Raw genomic sequence first — 19,312 nt, 5'->3', positions numbered from 1 at the left:
GTAAAAGCAATGCACATGCAGTAGAAATCATACTTCAAGTAACCAAAGAAACATTGTTTTTCACTTTCAGCACAATATTCAATATATTACATGAGAAAATCAACACTTGATTATAAAACAGGCTTTATGTTAGATAATTTTGCCCAAATGTAGGCTAATGTAAGTGTTCTAAGCACGTTTAAGGAAATTAAACTATGATGTCCAGTAAGTTAGGTGTATTAAATGCATTTTTGATAAATAATATTTGCAATTTTGATAGGTTTATCAAGACATAACCCCATCATAACTCAAGGAGCATGTGTTTGACTACTACATCATATCCATGTTAAATTTACAATTACTGTTCAATTACATAATTGTATCTTACACATGAAATTCAAACTTTCTGATAATTCTCCAAAGATGAATCACCACTATAAACTATTATTAAATAAAATCACTTACTAGAAACTTACCTTTTCCAAAACACGTAATATTCCTGCAATCAAGCTGTCTTGGTCATTGGTCTTCCCACAAGATGAGTGAATATATACTCCTTCCTGTTCATATATAATCTAAAACAGCAAAAATAAAGTTAATCATATAATTTCTATTGAGTACTATTTTAACATTTGTTAAAAATATTAAGATACATTTTCTTATCATACTTGGCCAAGTTTCTGATTATTTCATATATTAAATGTATTATTTAAAAAAATACCTCTCAGACTTAAGAGCACTTCAATCAAGCAAACACAAACTGGAATGAATTCTGCTTTGTTAATGCATGAAGTTTATCAGATTCGTGATAATCACAATCTTGATCTTCTACTTAAAGATGTCAGACTAATTGCAACAAGCCTCAATATTTAAAATCCACTTAAAATTTATATTTTTCGCCAGATGCAGTGGCACATGCCAGTAGTCCTAGCTACTTGGGAGGCTGGGCTTGAGCCCAAAAGTTCAAGGTTGTAGGGTGCTATGCACCTGTAAATGGCCACTGCACTCCACACTGGACAATACTGCAATAACTCATCTCTCTAAAAAAACAGAAAAATATTTTTTTTTCACGAGCATTAAGGAAAATACTGAGCTAGAATTGAAAATGCACTTGAAAATATCTAAGAATAAGAACAAATGAAACACAATGAGGAATCAATCCTTTCTAACTATTCCCATAATAGCACATTTTTACCATAAGATCATTTTGGTGTGTTTTTGAAACACCATGGCATAGAAATTCGGGAAATAATACAGGAATTTTAAAGAGTAGTAATGAGAACACAACTAAAGAGAGTAGTGATGGGGACTCCTAGAAATGACTAAACTAATTCAATTTCACAATATTAACTGAGTGCTTCTATATGTAAAAAGCACATAAAAGACAAAGTACATGAAGATGATAAAGACATAATCCTTGAATAAATTCCTATGGGAATATAGGGGAGACTTAAGTTAACTCCTAAGTAAGTTTAAACATTTAAAGTGAAGCCTCATTTTTCATAGACATAATGTTATAAATTAAGATTCCATTCTTGAGACCCATTTCAAACCATTTAAAATTTTTTTTAATTATGAAAATAAGTAAAAGAAAAACAGTCACTTCTAGACCTAAGTACTTTTGACATATGTAAGTCTGGTCAATAGAGTTTATTATTCTATATCTGTAGACCTTTTATTAATATTAGTCTTCAGAATATCATGGGCCAGCAATGCAAGACAAGCACCATCAGTCTATCACCCCTTCATTCATAAATGTAAATGGGCATGTATCCTCCTGTTTTTAGCTAACATTTACAGAACACTTATATACTAGGAACTCCATATGTTGTAACTTAATCCTTACAACCACCCTAAACCATAGATTATATAACTATATTCTACTACACCATGGGGATGAGGAGCCCATTTGTGTGAATAAGAAAACTGAAAGTGGTTAAATAACTGCCCAAGGTAAATGAGGCAAATAATAACAGGTGGTGATGAAATTGAAACCCAGGTAGTCTGACAACAGAAAACTGTGCTCTTAGCCACTACAATATAAAGGTTCCACATTACTTTTACTGCCTCTCTCTCGGGTTTGTTATGTTAATCAACTGTGATATGGACTTGTGTCAGGAAAGAGTCTTTTAAGTAATTAGGATCACCAAGGAAGTTTTGATTTCAAAAACCTAAGTAAGATGGTCTTTACTGAAATAGTTGTTAAGCATCAGACCAGCATGTAAACAGAAGCTTACATGGGGATAGGATGAGCTAAGAAAGGGTGAGAAACAATTCTATATTGTCTGTGAAGATGAGAAATTTTAAAGCCTATAAATATATGCACAAAAATATGCATAAGAATATTCACAGCAGTATTATTTATAATTTTAGAGTAAGGAGGAGGAGGAGAAGGAGAAGGGGAGGAGGAAAGGAAGGGTATGCATCTAAACATCCACGAACAGGAAAATTATCAAATATATCCTGGGATATCTATTCTATGGGGGATACTATTCAAGAGTTAGGATGAGGCAGATTAAATGGATGAGCAAACAGACAATGCACACAGAAAAATCATCGTGTATATATAGTATGCTGACATTTACACTTTCATAAAGTTTCTATCTGTGTGAAATATAAAGAACAAGTTCTGGGAGGATACTTTAAGCTGTTAACAAAGATTACTTCGGGAGAATAGGATGAGGAAAGGTTGAAGGAGGAACTGTTAACTTTCTATGTTGATGCCTCTGACTTATTTGAATATTTCAAAGTGAAAATATAGTCATATATTTAAAAATAATTTTAAAGAGTAACATGAAAAAAGGAAAGTCCAGAAGTATAAACTAAATTTTCTAGACTTCAGTCTATTAATTTATAAAACAGGAGGGTGAACCAGATAATCATACCTAGGAACACAAAAAAATATGAAAAGGTTATGGAAAAGAAATCCCTTAAAATCTCCAATTTTGCAATGTAATTTTATTTAGTCTGCATGCTGTACATTAGATCTCTAGACTTGTTCATTATATGCATCTATTTTCTATCCTTTGACCTATATCTCTCCATTTCCTAGCAACCCTGACTAGTGGTAACCACTGTTTAATTCTCTGTATTTGAGGTTTTTTGTGGTTTTTTTTTTAGACAGTTTTGCTCCGTCGCCCAGGCTGGAGTGCAGTGACACAATCTCAGCTCACTACCACCTCTGCCTCCCAGGTTCAAGTGATTCTTCTGCCTCAGCCTCCTGAGTAGCTGGGATTACAAGCACGTACCACCATGCCTAATTAATTTTTGTGTTTTTAGTAGAGATGGGGTTTCACCATGTTAGCCAAGCTGGTCTCGAACTCCTGACCTCAGGTAATCTGCCCGCCTTGGCCTCCCAAAGTGCTCGGATTACAGGTGTGAGCCGCTGCGCCCAGCCCTGAGTTGTTTTTTTAATTAAGCATATTCCACATATAAGTGAAATCCCACAATTATTTTTCTTTCCGTATCTGCTTATTTCACGTAGCATAATGCTATCCTCCAGTTAAATAAGATTTCAGCTGCTGTTGTCACAAAAAAGTAACTATGTGAGATGACAAATATGTTAATATCACTACAGTAACCATTTTACTATCTATATGTATCCCATAATACGTTGTAAACCTTAAATGTACATAATAAAATTTATTTTTAAAAAAGATATTGAGAAAAATATTCTTAAGCTTTTGTGACACATGGATCAGAGACTCAGAAATAACACTTTAGCATATTTTCACATAAGACTCAGCTAGTAGAATAGTCGGACACTTCCTAATTCTCATAGTGGAAAAAGAGACACTCATTTGGCAAGAAAAGCTTGCTATCATTAACAATGCAATCTAAAGTTCTATGATACCATTAACACTAAAGAAATTCTGGAACCGTAATGAGGTGAACCCTATACAACCAAATAAAACATTTTACCTTATTTAGGCACATTAAGCAACTCTTCCTCTTACATTTGTTAGGTAAGTGTTGCCTACTTTTTTTCACTTAAGAAAAAGTTGAAAGAGTTTCCTAAGTAGTTCAGCTGGGAAAATAATTAAAGTGACAGACACCTCACAAAAAAGTCAAAGCTGGCCGGGCGCGGTGGCTCACACCTGTAATCCCAGCACTTTGGGAGGCCAAGGTGGGCGGATCATGAGGTCAGGAGATTGAGACCATCCTGGTTAACACGGTGAAACCCCGTCTCTACTGAAAAACAGAAAAAATTAGCCAGGTGTGGTGGCGGGCGCGTGTAGTCCCAGCCATTCGGGAGGCTGAGGCAGGAGAACGGTGTGAACCCGGGAGACGGAGCTTGCAGTGAGCCGAGATCGTGCCACTGCACTCTAGCCTGGGCAACAGAGCAAAACTCCGTCTCAAAAAAAAAAAAAAAAAAAAAAGTCAAAGCTGCACTCATTCTGTATTCTGTGTTCCTCAACTCTTCAGCCCCTTTTGAGGAACAGATTATACATCCCAAAACTCCAAATTTCAAACCACATTTATACTGTCTTCAGAAAGCAGTCATGTTTAGCTTTCTAATTTTCAAGGGTGTGATGTTAACTGATACAAAGTAATAGTTCTGCCAGAAATGGCAGATTAATAAAATTAATAAATTTATTAATTTGTAATAGCTACTAAATCTTACAAAGTATTATATTTTATAAGACTTAAGGGCACAGGAAAAAATAGTTGCATTGGTACATAATTTACTTCAAATATTAAATAACTTAGTAATAACTGTTTTAACTTAAACATAGTCTGAGCAACCCTAATTCAAAAATATTAAATCTGAAATGCTCCAAAATTTGTGCACCAGCTTCAAGCTCAAATGAAATGGACCTTGAAACACTTCCTTGGCTGGGTACGGTGGCTCAGGCCTGTAATCCCAGCACTTTGAAAGGCCAAAATGAAAGGACTGCTTGAACCCAGGAGTTCGAGACAAGCCTGGGCAACAAAGTAAGATCCTGTCTCTAAAAAAATAAATAATTTTTTTTTAAATGAACACTTTGTGGATTTCAGGTATTTACAGTGGGGATGCTCAACAAGTATACTGCAAATATTCCAAAATCCAAAACAATCCAAAATCCAAAACACTTTTGGGTCCCCAGTATTTTGAATAAGGGATAATCAACCTGTAGCACCTTGTTTCCAAAGTACCCTGATCTCACATAAATCCTCACAGCCACCCCGAATAAGTTAAAACCGATATTGTTATCCACATCTCTATTTTATGAAAAGAAAAAATTGAGGAAAGAGCCATCAGGAAATCTGTAATCCAGTCTTTCCTTGGATGAATATATGGTCTTCAGTAAAGTCACCAATTACAGATTTGCTGAAACATTCATCCATTAAATCATAACTGTTACTGCCTAAAAAAACTACCAGAAAATTTCCACATGGCTTCCCTAGAGGACAACAGTTCCTGAAATGGCTTAAATGCAAAAAACAATGCTGCTTCAGAACTGAAAACCAATTTTTAAATGTCTAAATTTATAAACCAATGCAGGAGCATTTGGCCTTTAAACAAAAACCCTTACTCTCATCTGAACTCCTAAATATTCTACACAAGAAGCTTAACCCTTTTCAATATCATCTTGGTTTAAATCATTCATTGAATATTGTAGTCCTTCAATCTATTTTTTAAGGGTGTGATCTTATTTTTTATTCATATGACATATCTGTTCATCACCCCAATCTCTAAGCACGTGTTTATTAAAATACAAAAATCACAACTCTCAAATACCAACTATTTTAAATAGTCCCAAACACAAAAACAGAAGTCCAGAGACTGATGTCAGCAAGATGGTCGTCTAGAAGGCCCTAGTGCTCATCTCTCCCCAGCCCCCAACAAGCAACCAAAACAATGAACCAACAACTACATTTTAACAAAAATAACTGAGGAGGCAGGCCAGGCGCAGTAGCTCCCGTCTGTAATCCCAGCACTTTGAGAGGTCGAGGCAGGAGGATTGGTTGAGCCTAGGAGTTCAAAACTAGCCTGGGCAACACAGCAAGACTCCGTCTCTAAAAATAAAAATAAGTAATAACTGAGGGAGAGCACTAGAGTACATCAAAGGGATAACAGAAACCCTTGTGAGCACACAGAAACTCAGGATGGCCACAGAGAAAGGAGGAAATATTGGGATCTCATCACTCCATCCCAGAGTTGAGATCATCTGGGAACCAGGAGGAATTTCTTCCTAAAGCAAGGATGTAAACAAGAGAATACCAGCAGCCTCCACCAACAACTTGGACACTTACAGACCTCACCAGTGGGGTCCCTGCAGTCCTCACAGACACTAACACCAGCTGAGGGAGCTACCTGGAGTCCAAATAGCTGTGCTCCCCCAAGAAAGAAGATATTGTGTCCACTCTTGTGGCGCAAAAGACTACTGCACTATGCCACTTTGGAACTGGAACTGTGGCAGAATGTGTATTTCTCTGGGGGAAAGTAGCCACAGATTCCCTTCATCACTGAGACTAAGCCACCACCGAACCACCCCAGTCCACTGGCCCATCCCCAAGACAGCTGTGAACAGTTGGTACACCCTTGCCTGTGGGGCCAAGTGGAAACAGAGTCAGTCCACCTACACTTGCCCTCACACCCTCAGGCCACAGCTAAAAGTGGCATCTTGCCCTCTGGGAAAACAGGACTTTGGCCACTCAGAGCAGTCCCATATCCCCAGTTCCCAAGTTGAAACAGTGCCTTGGCCACCCAGAGCAGTCACACACCCCAGTACCCAAGCTGAAGTGGCACCCTCCATCGCAGGGAAATGTGCCTGAGCTGCACAGAACAGTCACGCCCCACCAGGCCAAAGCTGGAAGCGCATATCACTCCCTGGGAAATTGCTGCCCTGCCTGAGCTGAGCAGCTACACATCCTCAGGCTGAGGTACCCCATATCCGAGACAAACACCTACGGCTGACCTAGATAGCCCACCCTACAGGCCAAACAACTCTAGTACCTTGCTTCTCTGGAACTGGATTAGCCCTCTAGCGTCTAAGCTGTTGAGATACTCCTCTCCCTGGGGAATAAAGTCATCACTGTGCTATTCCCTACCTCCTCTCCTGGGGCCCAAATCACAGCTGTGTTCTGCCATTCTGGGGTACTTGCTGCTACTGCACCCGGATTCACAGAGTCTGAATACTGCCAAGCCCCACCATCCCAAGGTCTAGAGTCACTACTACCCAGGACCTCATCCCCTGAGATCCAAGTGAGATTTCAAGTGAGCTCCAAATGAGAACCCTACTGGCTCAAATTCCTGAATTGTAGCCACACCCTGCTTCCCAGGCCGAAACCTTCAAAGTAGCCCCTCTTCCCAGGAGTCAGGCCAGTGTTGTGCCCTGCCCTCCAGGAAGAGAATCATAGCTACAACCCATAATCCCCCTGACCCGGGCTGCTAGAGGGTGCCTCAGTGTCATAGATCCTGGCTCTGTGGGCAACCTATATCCAACACAGCCAGAGCAAGCAAAACTGCACCCCAAGACCCAGATGACAAAACAGGTTTATGAGATGCGGAGCCTAGACATTGAAACCCACAGCTGCTCCAAGCACCTACACATAGAATACAGTGCCACTGCAGCTGCTTATGGGCCATGACAAATCTGACACCAAAAAGGTCTTAGACACCCTCAGCTAAGTCTCCTGTTGTGAGGAAAATGAGACGAGGAGGACCCCAAAAGCCCTCGACAGCAAGAACATTACCACTGCTGCCACAAACTTCTACAACCTATGCCACTGAGGTGCCACAATTATTGCTGATACTGAAAGCAGCTAAAGAAGTTACATGGATACTATACCACTGCACCTATTTGGAAACAATCACTACACCCTTCTCAACCAATAAAATAAAACTCAACTGCAGGTGGGCCAGGCACGGTGGCTCATGCCTGTAATCCCAGCAGTTTGGGTGGCCAAGGCAGGTGGATCACAAGGTCAGGAGTTCAAGACCAGCCTGGCCAAGATGGTGAAACCCCGTCTCTACTAAATATACAAAACTTAGGCAGGCATGGCGGTGAGCGCCTGTAATCCCAGCCACTCGGGAGGCTGAGGCAGAGGACTGCTTGAACCCAGGAGGCAGAGATTGCAGTTGGCCGAGATCACGCCATTGCACTCCAGCCTGGGCAAAAGAGTGAGACTCCGTCTCAAACAAAACAAAACAAAACAAAACAGAAAAACAAGAAAACACTCAACTGCAGGTGAAAGTTATTCTCTATAAAAGCCACTCTACAGAGTTTAGAAAAGGGAATCATTTCACTAGATGCAAGGACATCAACAGAGGCACGCATGAAACGAAAACAAAAAGCGGCCAGGTGCAGTAGCTCACACCTGTAACCCCAGCACTTTGGGAGGCTGAGGCGGGCAGATCATGGGTCAAGAGACCAAAACCATCCTGGTCAACATGGTGAAACCCCATCTCTACTAAAAATACAAAAATTAGCTGGGCATGGTGGCGCACGCCTGTAGTCCCAGCTACTCGGGAGGCTGAGGCAGGAAGATAGCTTGAACCCGGGAGGTAGAGATTGCAGTGAGCCGAGATGGTGTCACTGCACTTCAGCCTGGGCAACAAGAGTGAAATTCCGTCTCAAAAAAAAAAAAGGCAGGGAAATAGGAAACCACCAAAGGAACATACAATTCTCTAGTAGCAGACCCCAGTGAAAAAGAAATCAACAAAAGGAATTCAAAATAATAACCTTAAGGAAACACAATGAAATACAAAAAAAATACAGATAATTCAATAAAACCAGAAAAATAATTCACGATATGAATGACAAATTCCATAAAGAAATAGAATAAAAAAGAGCCAAAGAGAAATTCTGCAGCTGAGGAATTCAATGATAAAATTAAAAAATACAATGGAGAGCTTCAATAGCAGACCTGATCAAGCAAAAGAATCTCTGAATTTAAAAATAAGTAGTCTAACATTACCCATTCGGGGGGGGGGGGGGGGGGAAGACTGACAAAAGCCTATAAGCCTTATGGGACACCATTAAGCAAGCAAATATTCCTATTATGGCACTTTCAAAGGGATAAGAGACAAGAAAAGGTGTAGAAAACCTATTTAATAAAATAACCGAAAACTTCCCAAGTCTGGAGAGAGAGATAAAAATCATCCAGATTCAAAAATCTCACAAGTCCTCAAATAGATTCAACCTAAAAAGTTCTTCCCTAAGGTACATTATAGTCCAACTGTCAAAAGAGAATTCTAAAAACAGCAGGAAAAAAAATCAAGAAGTCACACATAAGGAAGTCCCTGTTAGATTAAAAGCAGATTTCCTCCTTTTTTTTTTCTTTTTTTTTTTTTTTTGAGATGGAGTCTCACTCTCTTACCCAGGCTGGAGTGCAGTGGCACGATCTTGGCTCACTGCAAGCTCAGCCTCTCAATTTCACACCATTCTCCTGCCTCAGCCTCCCAAGTAGCCGGGACTACAGGCGCCTGCCACTACGCCTGGCTAATTTTTTGTATTTTTAGTAGAAACGGGGTTTCACCATGATAGCCAGGATGGTCTCGATCTCCTGACCTCATGATCCACCTGCCTTGGCCTCCCAAAGTGCTGGGATTATAGGCATAAGCCACCGCACCCGGCCTAAAAGTAGATTTTTCCTTAGAAACCTTACAAGCCAGGACAGTATGGGATGATATATTCAATGTGATGGAAGAAAAATACTTCTAGCCAAGAATACTGTATCCAGCAAAGCTATCTTTCAGAAATTAGGGAGAAATAAAAGTCTTCTCCAGACAAGTGAAAACTGAGGGAATTTATCACTACTAGACTGGCCTTACAAGAACTGCTCAAAGGAGTCCTATATCTGGAAGGAAAAAAAGATGAAAATTACTATAATGAAACCATACAAAAGTATAAAATTCATTGCTAGAGCAGATACACAAAGGATAAAGCAAACAGAATCAAACCTTACCATTACAGAAAACCACCAAACTTCAATGATAAACTATGAGAGCAAAAAAGGAAGAAAGGATATACAAAACAACCAGAAACAATTAACAAAATGAGAGGAAAAAATCCTCACCTATCAATAACAACCTTGAATGTAAACAAATTGCCCACATAAAAGATATAGACTTGATAAATGGAATTTTTTAAATGACTCAACTATATGCTGCCAACGGGAAGCTCACTTCATCTGTAAAGACACATACAGACTGAAACCAAAAGCCAGGAGTAGCTTTATGTGTATCAGATGAAACAGACTTAAAAATCAAAAACTGTAAAAAGAGACAAGGTTATTATATAATGAAAAAGGGATCAATTCAGCAAGAGGATATAACAACTGCAAATATATATGCACTCAACACCAAAGCACCCAGATACATAAAGAAACAATAAAGATCAGAATAGAAATAAAATTGAGACCAAAAAAGAAAAAATTAACAAAGTTAATTTATTTGTAAAGGCAGACAAAACTGACAAACCATTAGTTAGACAAAGCAAGAAAAAAGTGAGAAGACCTAAATAAAATCAGAAATTTTAAAACTATACATTAAAACATACCACAGAAATACAAAGGATCACTAGAGAGACTAGTACAATCAACCATACTCCAACAAACTGGAGTATGGATAAAGTCCTGGACACACTTATCAAGATTGAATCAAGAAGAAACCAAAAACCTGAACAAAACAATTACAGTAAGTGTGAATCAGTAATGAAAAGTCTCCCATTAAAGAAAAGCCCAAAGCCCAGTGGCTTCACTGTGGAATTCTACCAAACATTTGGAGAAGAACAAATGTCAATTCTTCCCAAACTGTTCCAGAAAACTGAAGAGGAAATAATTTTTCCAAACTCATTGTACAAGGCCAGCATTACTCTGATGCCAAAACTAGACAAAGACACAACAAAAAAAGAACACCATAGGCCAATATCCCTGATGAACATAGTTGCAAAAATTCTCAACAAAATACTAATAAGCAGAATCCAGTAGCACATTAAAAAGATCACTGACCATGATCAAATGCAATTTATCCCAGGATGCATGGATGGTTCAATATATGCAAATCAATAAATTTGATATATCACATCATTAGAATGAAGGATAAAAATCATATGATCATCTCAATAGACAGGAAAAAGCAGCATTTTATAATATTAAACAATCCTCATGATAAAAACTCTCAGCAAGTTGGTAGAAGAAACATACTTGAACACAATGAACTTTACGGTCAACATTATACTTAACAGGGAAAAGTCCAAAGTTTTTCTCTAAGATCTGGTACAAGACAAGGATGGCCACTTTCACCACTTTTAGTCAACACACAGTACTGGAAGTCCTAGCCAGAGCAATTAGACAAGCGAAAAAAAGAAAGGACATCCGAACTGTAAGGAATCCTTGTTTGCAGATATAATCTTACAGAAAACCCTAAAAGCTCTACTGAAAAACTCCTAACACTGATAAACTGATAAATTACATAAAGTTGCAGGATGCGAAATCAATGTACAAAAATCAGTAGCATTTCTATACACCAATAAAGAACTAGCAGAAAAAGAAACCAAGAAAGCAATTCCATTTACAATAGCTACAAACAAACAAAAAGGAAATAATGTAGGAATAAATTTAACCAAGGTGAAAGAGCTCTACAAGAATAACTACAAACACTGATGAAAACTTAAGGAGGACATAAGATAATGGAAAGGCATCCATGTTCATAGACTAGAAGAATATTGTGAAAATGACCACAATACCGAAAGCAATCTACACATTCAATGCAATCTCTATCAAAATATCAATGACGATCTTCCCAGAAATTGAAAAACAATCCTAAAATTCATATGGAACCACAAAAGACCCCAAATAGCCAAAGCAATCCTAAACAAAAAGAACAAAGCTGGATGCCTCACACTACCAGACTTCAAAATATACTACAAACCTACAGTAACCAAAACAGCAAGGTGCTGACATAAAAAACATACACAGACCAATTAAAGAGAATAAGGAACCCAGAAATAAATTTAGAGCCAACTGATTTTTGACAAAGTCACCAAGAACATTCACTGAGGAAGAAACAGCCTCTTCTATAAATGGTGCTGGGAAAACTAAATATGTATACGCAGAAAAAATGAAACTAGAACCCTATCTCTCACCATATACAAAAATCAACTCAAAATGGATTGAAGGGCTATGCATGGTGGCTCATGCTTGTAATCCTAGCACTTTGGGAGGCTGAGTCAGGCACATCATCTGAGGTTGGGAGTTCAAGACCATCCTGCCAATATGGTGAAACCCCATCTCTACTAAAAATACAAAAAAAAAAAAAATCAGCAGGGCATGGTGGCAGGTGCCTGTAATCCCAGCTACTTGGGAAGCTGACGCAGAAGAATCGCTTGAACCTGGGAAATAGAGGGTGCAGTGAGTTGAGATCGCACCACTGCACTCCAGCCTGGACAACATAGCGAGACTTCATTTAAAAAAAAAAAAAGATTGAAGGCTTAAATGTAAGATCCAAAACTATGAAACTATTGTAAGACAATGCTTCAAAAACTACTAGAGGAAATTATTCAGGGCACTGGTCAGGACAAAGATTTTATAGAGAAGATTGCAAAAGCACTGGAAACAAGAGCAAAAACAGACAAACAGGATTACATCAAAATAACAACTTCTGCATAGCATAGGAAACAAGAGAATGAAGATACAACCTGTAGAATGGGAAAAAATACCTGCAAACTATACATCCAACAAGGGTTCAATATCCAGAAGATACAAGAAAGTCAAAAACCTCAACAGAAAAAAAAAAAAATACTCCAATTTAAAAAAGGGCAAATAAGTTAAATAGGTATCTCTCAAAAGAAGACATACAGGAAGTTTATACTCAGGGCAACTTGAATCTATGCTTCCGGACTGCAATCCTCCATCTTGGCACAAATAAACTCTGTTGAGGGAAGACAGGGAACCTGAATGGAGGGACCAGCTGAAGCCATGGCAGAAGAACATAAATTGTGAATATTTCATGGACATTTGTTAGTTCCCCAAATTAATACTTTTTATAATTTCTTACACCTGTCTTTACTGCAGTCTCTGAACATAAATTGGGAAGATTTCATGGACATCTATTACTTCCCCAATCAATACTCTTACAATAAATTTCCTATGCCTGTCTTTAATCTCTTAATCCCATCATCTTTGTAAGCTAAGGATGTATGTCACCTCAGGACCCTGTGATGATTGCGTTATCTGCACAAATTATTTGTAAAGCATGTGTGTTTGAACAATATGAAATCTGGGCACCTTGAAAAGAACAGGATAACAGCAATTTTCAGGGAACAAGGGAGATAACTATAAAGTCTGACTGCCTGCAGGGCCAGGCAGAACAGAGTCATATTTCTCTTCTTTCAGAAAGCAAATAGGAGAAATACCACTGAATTCTTTTCTCTTCAAGGAATAACCCTGGGAAAACGAATGCATTCCCAGGGGGAGGTCTCCAAAATGGCCGCTCTGGGAGTGTCTGTCTTATGCAGTTGTAGATAAAGGATGAAATATGCCCTGGTCTCCTGCAGTGCCCTCAGGCTTGCTAGGATTAGGAAATTCCAGCCTGGCAAATTCTAGTCAGACCGGTTATCTGCTCTCGAACCCTGTTCCTGTTAAGATGTTTATCAATGACAATGTGTGCCCAATGGACATGGACCTTCACCAGTAATTCTTGTTTTGCCCTGAACTTGTGATCTCACTCTGCCTCTCTGCCCTTGTGATATTTTATTGCCTTTGAAGCATGTGATCTCTGTGACTCATTCCCTATTTGTACACCCCTCCCCTTTTGAAACCCCTAATAAAAACTTGCTGGTTTTGCAGCTCAAGGTGCATCACGGAACCTGCCGACATGCAATGTCACCCCCAGACACCCAGCTGTAAAATTTCTTTCTTTTGTACTCTTTCTCTTTATTTCTCAGACCAGCCAACACTTAGGGAAAATAGAAAAGAACCTACGTTGAAATACTGGAGGCTGGTTCCCCCGATAAAACTCTATATCTACATTTAAAAATGACAATGACAAAAAAAAACATACAAATGGCTAACAGGTATATGAAAAAAATGTTCAACATCACTAATTAGCAAGAAAATGCAAATCAAAACCTCAATGAGATACCATCTCATCCCAGAAAGGCTAATTAACTGATGACTAATTATTTGTCATCAAAACAACAACAACAACAAAAATGCTGGTGAGGATATGGAGAAAAGATAACTCTTATACACTGCTGGTGGGAATGTAAATTGGTTCAACAACTACAGAAAACAGTATGAAGGTTCCTCAAAAAACTAAAAACAGTGGCCAGGCGTGATGGCTCACGCTTGTAATCCCAACACTTTGGGAGGCCAAAGCGGGCAGATGGCTTGAACTCAGGAGTTCAAGACCAGCCTGGGCAACATGGTGAAACGTTATCTCTACAAAAATACAAAAATAATTAGCCGGACATGGTGGCACATGCTTGTAGTCCCAGCTGTTCAGGAGGCTGAGGTGAGAGGATTGCCTGAACCCAGAAATTGGGAGGTTGCAGTGAGGCAAGATTACATCACTGCACTCCAGCTTGAGCAACAAAGTGAGACTCTATCTCAAAAAAAAGAAAAAAAAAATTACCATATGATCCAGTAATCCCACTTTTGACTATATATCAAAAAAAAAGAAAATCAGTACGTCAAAGAAGCACTCCCAAGTTTACTGCTGCACTATTCACAATAGCCAAGATACGGAGTCAATCTAAGAGTCCATCAACAGATGACTGGATAAAGAAAATGTGGTGGCCAGGCACAGTGGCTCACACCTGTAATCCCACCACTCTGGGAGGCCGAAGTGGGCACATCACCTGAGGTCGGGAGTTCGAGACCAGCCTGACCAACAGGGAGAAACCCCGTCTCTACTAAGAATACAAAATTAGCCAGGCGTGGTGGCACATGCCTGTAATTCCAGCTACTCAGGAGGCTGAGACAGGAAAATCACTTGAACCCGGGAGGCAGAGGCTGTGGTGAGTCAAGGTCACGCCATTGCACTCCAGCCTGGGCAAGAAGAGTGAAACTCTGTCTCAAAAAACAAAAAAAGAAAGAAAATATGGTATATATGCACAATGGTATACTATTAAGCCACAAAAATGAAAAAAATCCTGTCATTTGCAGTAACATGGATGAGCATCAAGGAATATGTTAAGTAAAATAAGCCAGCCACAGAAAGATAAATACCACATGTTCTAACTCATATGTAGAAGCTAAAACAGTTGGCTTCATCGAAGTAGAAAGGAGAATAGCAGTTACTACAGGCAGGGAAGGGTTGGGGGAAGGGAAGTAGACAAAGGTTGGTTAATCAATACTAAAGTACAGCTAGACAGGAAGAATAAATTCTAATGTTCTACAGCACTATTACATGATATAATTAACAATTTATTGTATATTTTCAAATAGAAGAGATTGTGAATGCTTCTAACACAAAGAAATAATAAATGTTCTAAGTAATAGATAGGCTAAGATTTGATTACACATTATATACATATATCAAATTATCACACTATACTCCATAAATATGTACAATTATTATGTGCCAATTAAAAAATAAAAGCAAAATCTAGATTTTTTAAAGTCCAATTAAAACTTCAATAATATATAATAACGAAGATATTTCTTAGACTCTATCATGAATTGATTCTTTAGTATCCTGCCATAGAACATTCTGCTTCTTATGTTTATCAACTGTAATAACTGACATTTGAAAAGCTATCTCCAGGCATATTTGTTACAAAAAATTATTTTGCTACAGGGAACAATTATGATGTGAATAATTTCACCTCAGATAACATTTGTTAGTAGAATAAGCTTTCAATTGCTTCACTCTGGTTTTATTCATGATCTCTAACGCAAAATTAAAAGGTTCTGGGCAGATGCAGCGTAATCCCAGGACACTGGGAAGCCAACACAGGAGGACCACTTGAGGCCAGCAGTTCAAGACCATCCTGGGCAGTAAAGCAAGATGCCCCCCGATCCCCATCTTTTAAGAAAAAAAAAAATTAAATTTTTAAAGAAAGCTTCAAATGCTTTTATCTGCTATGTAATATTTTTATTACCCTTTACTTTACAAAAACATTTCTACATTATCAAATCTGACCCTCAAAATTCAGTTAGATAGATATTATCATTCCCATCTTGTAACTGAAAAAACTGCAAGAAAATCAAGTGATTTGCTCAAGCTTCTTCCACTACTCTAGGGCTGAGACTGAAAGGTCTACTCTACAAGTTTTATTTGTCCAAAGAGTACATAATGAAAAAGGCTATCAACTTAAGGCTCAGCATATATGGACACTGACAAAACTGTTCCAATATCCTACGTGCTGTTTGCATCCCAATCAGTAGTATTCACCAACTACCAGTGCTGTGAACATGAGTAGGTCCTCTGTACTACAGGAAGCAAAGAAAGAGCATCAGCAGTCCCTTTCTTCCTTTCTACTACCTAAGATTTGAGAGAAAATGAAGAGCTCATAGGAACAGTAGAAAAAAACAAGTCAGGAAAAAAAAGAAAAAATATATATCCCAAGAAGGTAAAGGTCTATGGAAACTACAATCAGGAATCTGGCAAACTGAAGCCTAAAAGAAGAAAAAGACCGAAACAAAAGTCTACACTACCAGAGATGTGCAACACGTTTAAGACTCCTTCCATAAGAAGCCAAATTCTACAAAGAATCAGCACCATGCATCTCAAATAGTAAAAGAATGTATAGGCAACACATTCTCATGACTGTTACCTTAGGGATACAGAGGTATCAATATGTAAAAACAGAACAGCCTAATCAGTTTCCCAGGCCATATCTGAGATATTACTCCCCAAACCTAACAATTTACTAATTTGAGATATTTTACAAGGGAACAAATTATATAGCAAAAACTTACCTAAAATACATCTCGAATGGGGATATAAATGATGTTTTCATTTCATCTTCCAGTTCATCTAGCAGAGAACACTGAATATGAAAACTGCTCGAAGGATACATAGTGTCAAAATCAAGATTTGGTTGGTTTGGCAGTATGGGGGCGGGGTGAACCATAATTCGTATATGGTCCAATCTTTTAAAATCAAGAAATAATGTATTTGGGTAAATGAATTTAAATTGAAATTTGAAGAGAATAACAAGATAACCCCCCAAAAAATCACATACAATAAAAAGGCAAAAGGTGCAACTGATTAAGAAAACCAAAACTTTTTTTTTTTTTTGAGACGGGTCTCGCTCTGTCGCCCAGGCTGGAGTGCAGTGGCGCAATCTCGGCTCACTGCAAGCTCTGCCTCCTGGGTTCACGCCATTCTCCTGCCTCAGCCTCCCAAGCAGCTGGGACCACAGGCACCCGCCACCACGCCTGGCTAATTTTTTTGTATTTTTAGTAGAGATGGGGTTTCACCACGTTAGCCAGGATGGTCTTGAACTCCTGACCTCGTGATCCACCCGCCTCGGCCTCCCAAAGTGATGGGATTACAGGCATGAGCTACCGCACCGGGCCAAGAAAAACAACACTCTTAAGTACCCAGTAACACGACGTAAAAGATATCGAAGATCTTTTTTTAAAAAAAGACACAACAGCTATGTTTTAATACTACTACTAATAAAGAAATGCAAGAAAGTGATTATGACAAAAATTAGGGTAACAGTTTCTTAGGAGACAAGGGGTGGTACATGGAAGGTCATCTGGAGTTATTGGCAAAGGTCTTATTTTTTTTTTTTGAGACAGAGTCTTGCTGTGTCGCCCACACTGGAGTGTAGTGTCGTGATCTTGGCTCACTGCAAGCTCCGCCTCCAGGGTTCACGCCATTCTCCTGCCTCAGCCTCCTGAGTAGCTGGGATTACAGGCCCCCGCCACCACGCCCAGCTAATTTTTTTGTATTTTTAGTAGAGACGGAGTTTCACCATGTTAGCCAGGATGGTCTCAATCTCCTGGCAAAGGTCTATTTTTTAATCTAAGTGGTGATTACAAGAAGGTTTGCCTTATGACTCGTTGAGCTATATGGTAAGTGTGATTTTCAGTGTCTGAATTTTGTTTTACAATAAAAATGCTAAAAATTACTGATGATAAACACAAAATGATATGGTTTAACTGCATCCCTACCCAAATCTCATCTCAAATTGTAATCCCCACATGTCGAGGGAGGAACCCAATGGGAGGTGATTGGATCATAAGGACAGTTTCCCCCATGCTGTTCTCATGATAGTGAGGGAGTTCTCACAAGATCTTACGGTTTAAAAGTGGCAGTTTCCCCTGAGCACTCACTCTCTCCTGCTGCCATGTAAGACATGCCTTGCTTCCCCTTCGCCTTCTGCCGTGAAGTTTCCTGAGGCCTCCCTAGCCATTCGAAACTGTGAGTTAATTAAAACCTCTTTCCTTTATAAATTACCTAGTCTCAGGTATTTCTTTATAGCAGTGTGAAAACAAAGTAATACACAAAATGTAAAGTCTTAAATAGGATCTAAATCAATCTCAAGGGTACTGAAGGAATTTTGTCTGATGGAAAACATGACACAAATTCAACAATGAAAAAATATACCTCGAGAAAAAGAAAGGGAAGAACAGATCAAGCAGAGATTTGAGGAAGTAGCACCACCTGTCACCAAGTTAATCTGCAAAAGAAAAGGTTGGAGGGAGAGGAATGCTATTGTTTTGGAAGATTATACAGACTATCAACGAGATGGGAGAAAAAAAGACACTTAAATACAAATTACAAACTAGTATAAAACCACTCTATGTATATGATGATGACCTTCAGCTACTCAAACATCTACTGGCACATTCTCTAAACACATACCATCTGTTAAAATTCTTGAATTATCTTGCTGATAATGTTGCCTGTCAGAAGGTACAGAACAGAAAAGAGAATTAATGCAGATCAACAAGAAGGAAATAGTAAAATCTTGGGAGAAAAAAAGCCATCTTAAGAGTTCATAACAACAAAAAGAACAAATTTGGAAAACAAACACTCAGCCTACGATTGAAGGGGAAAAAAGATGTACAGAAGAGATAGATATTAATTCCACCAAAAACAGAAAGGAAAAAGAAACCCTATATAAAAACTTCCACTTCTGGCCAAGATGGAATGACAGGCTGGATTTAACCTCCCACCAGGAAAATAATAATAATAATAATAATAAAAAACTAAAAATACTGACCAACCTATGAAACAATGGTTTTCACAATACTCCCGCCATCAAACAATGAATGATAGTGACTACTGAGAGAAAGGAGCCAAATGAAGTTAGCAATACAATTGTCTAGCTTACCGTTGTGAGTTCCCAGCTATGGGAAAGGGAGAGAAAACTCAGAAGGCGTCCAGTGAGGAGAGGGATGTGGGCAACAGGGGATGCCAATACAGCTAGAGTTCACAGGA

At 38.7% G+C, this 19,312-nt stretch overlaps 1 protein-coding gene across 6 annotated transcripts in view; it reads right to left on the bottom strand.

The window, feature by feature from the left end:
• Positions 1–19,312, bottom strand: part of TBC1D15 (TBC1 domain family member 15) — an 81,289-nt gene that overhangs the window by 47,633 nt on the left and 14,344 nt on the right. For all 6 annotated transcript variants that reach the window (XM_008004036.3, XM_008004039.3, XM_037996811.2 and 3 more), the window contains exon 2: positions 456–554. In XM_008004036.3, the coding sequence (XP_008002227.3) occupies positions 456–554 (99 nt within the window). The remainder of the gene's footprint in view (positions 1–455; positions 555–19,312) is intronic.

Source organism: Chlorocebus sabaeus, chromosome 11 (assembly GCF_047675955.1).
Source record: "Chlorocebus sabaeus isolate Y175 chromosome 11, mChlSab1.0.hap1, whole genome shotgun sequence".
Taxonomy (NCBI): domain Eukaryota; kingdom Metazoa; phylum Chordata; class Mammalia; order Primates; family Cercopithecidae; genus Chlorocebus; species Chlorocebus sabaeus.
The sequence above is the reverse complement of the archived record's forward strand: the minus strand, read 5'-3'. Positions and strand labels throughout refer to the sequence as shown.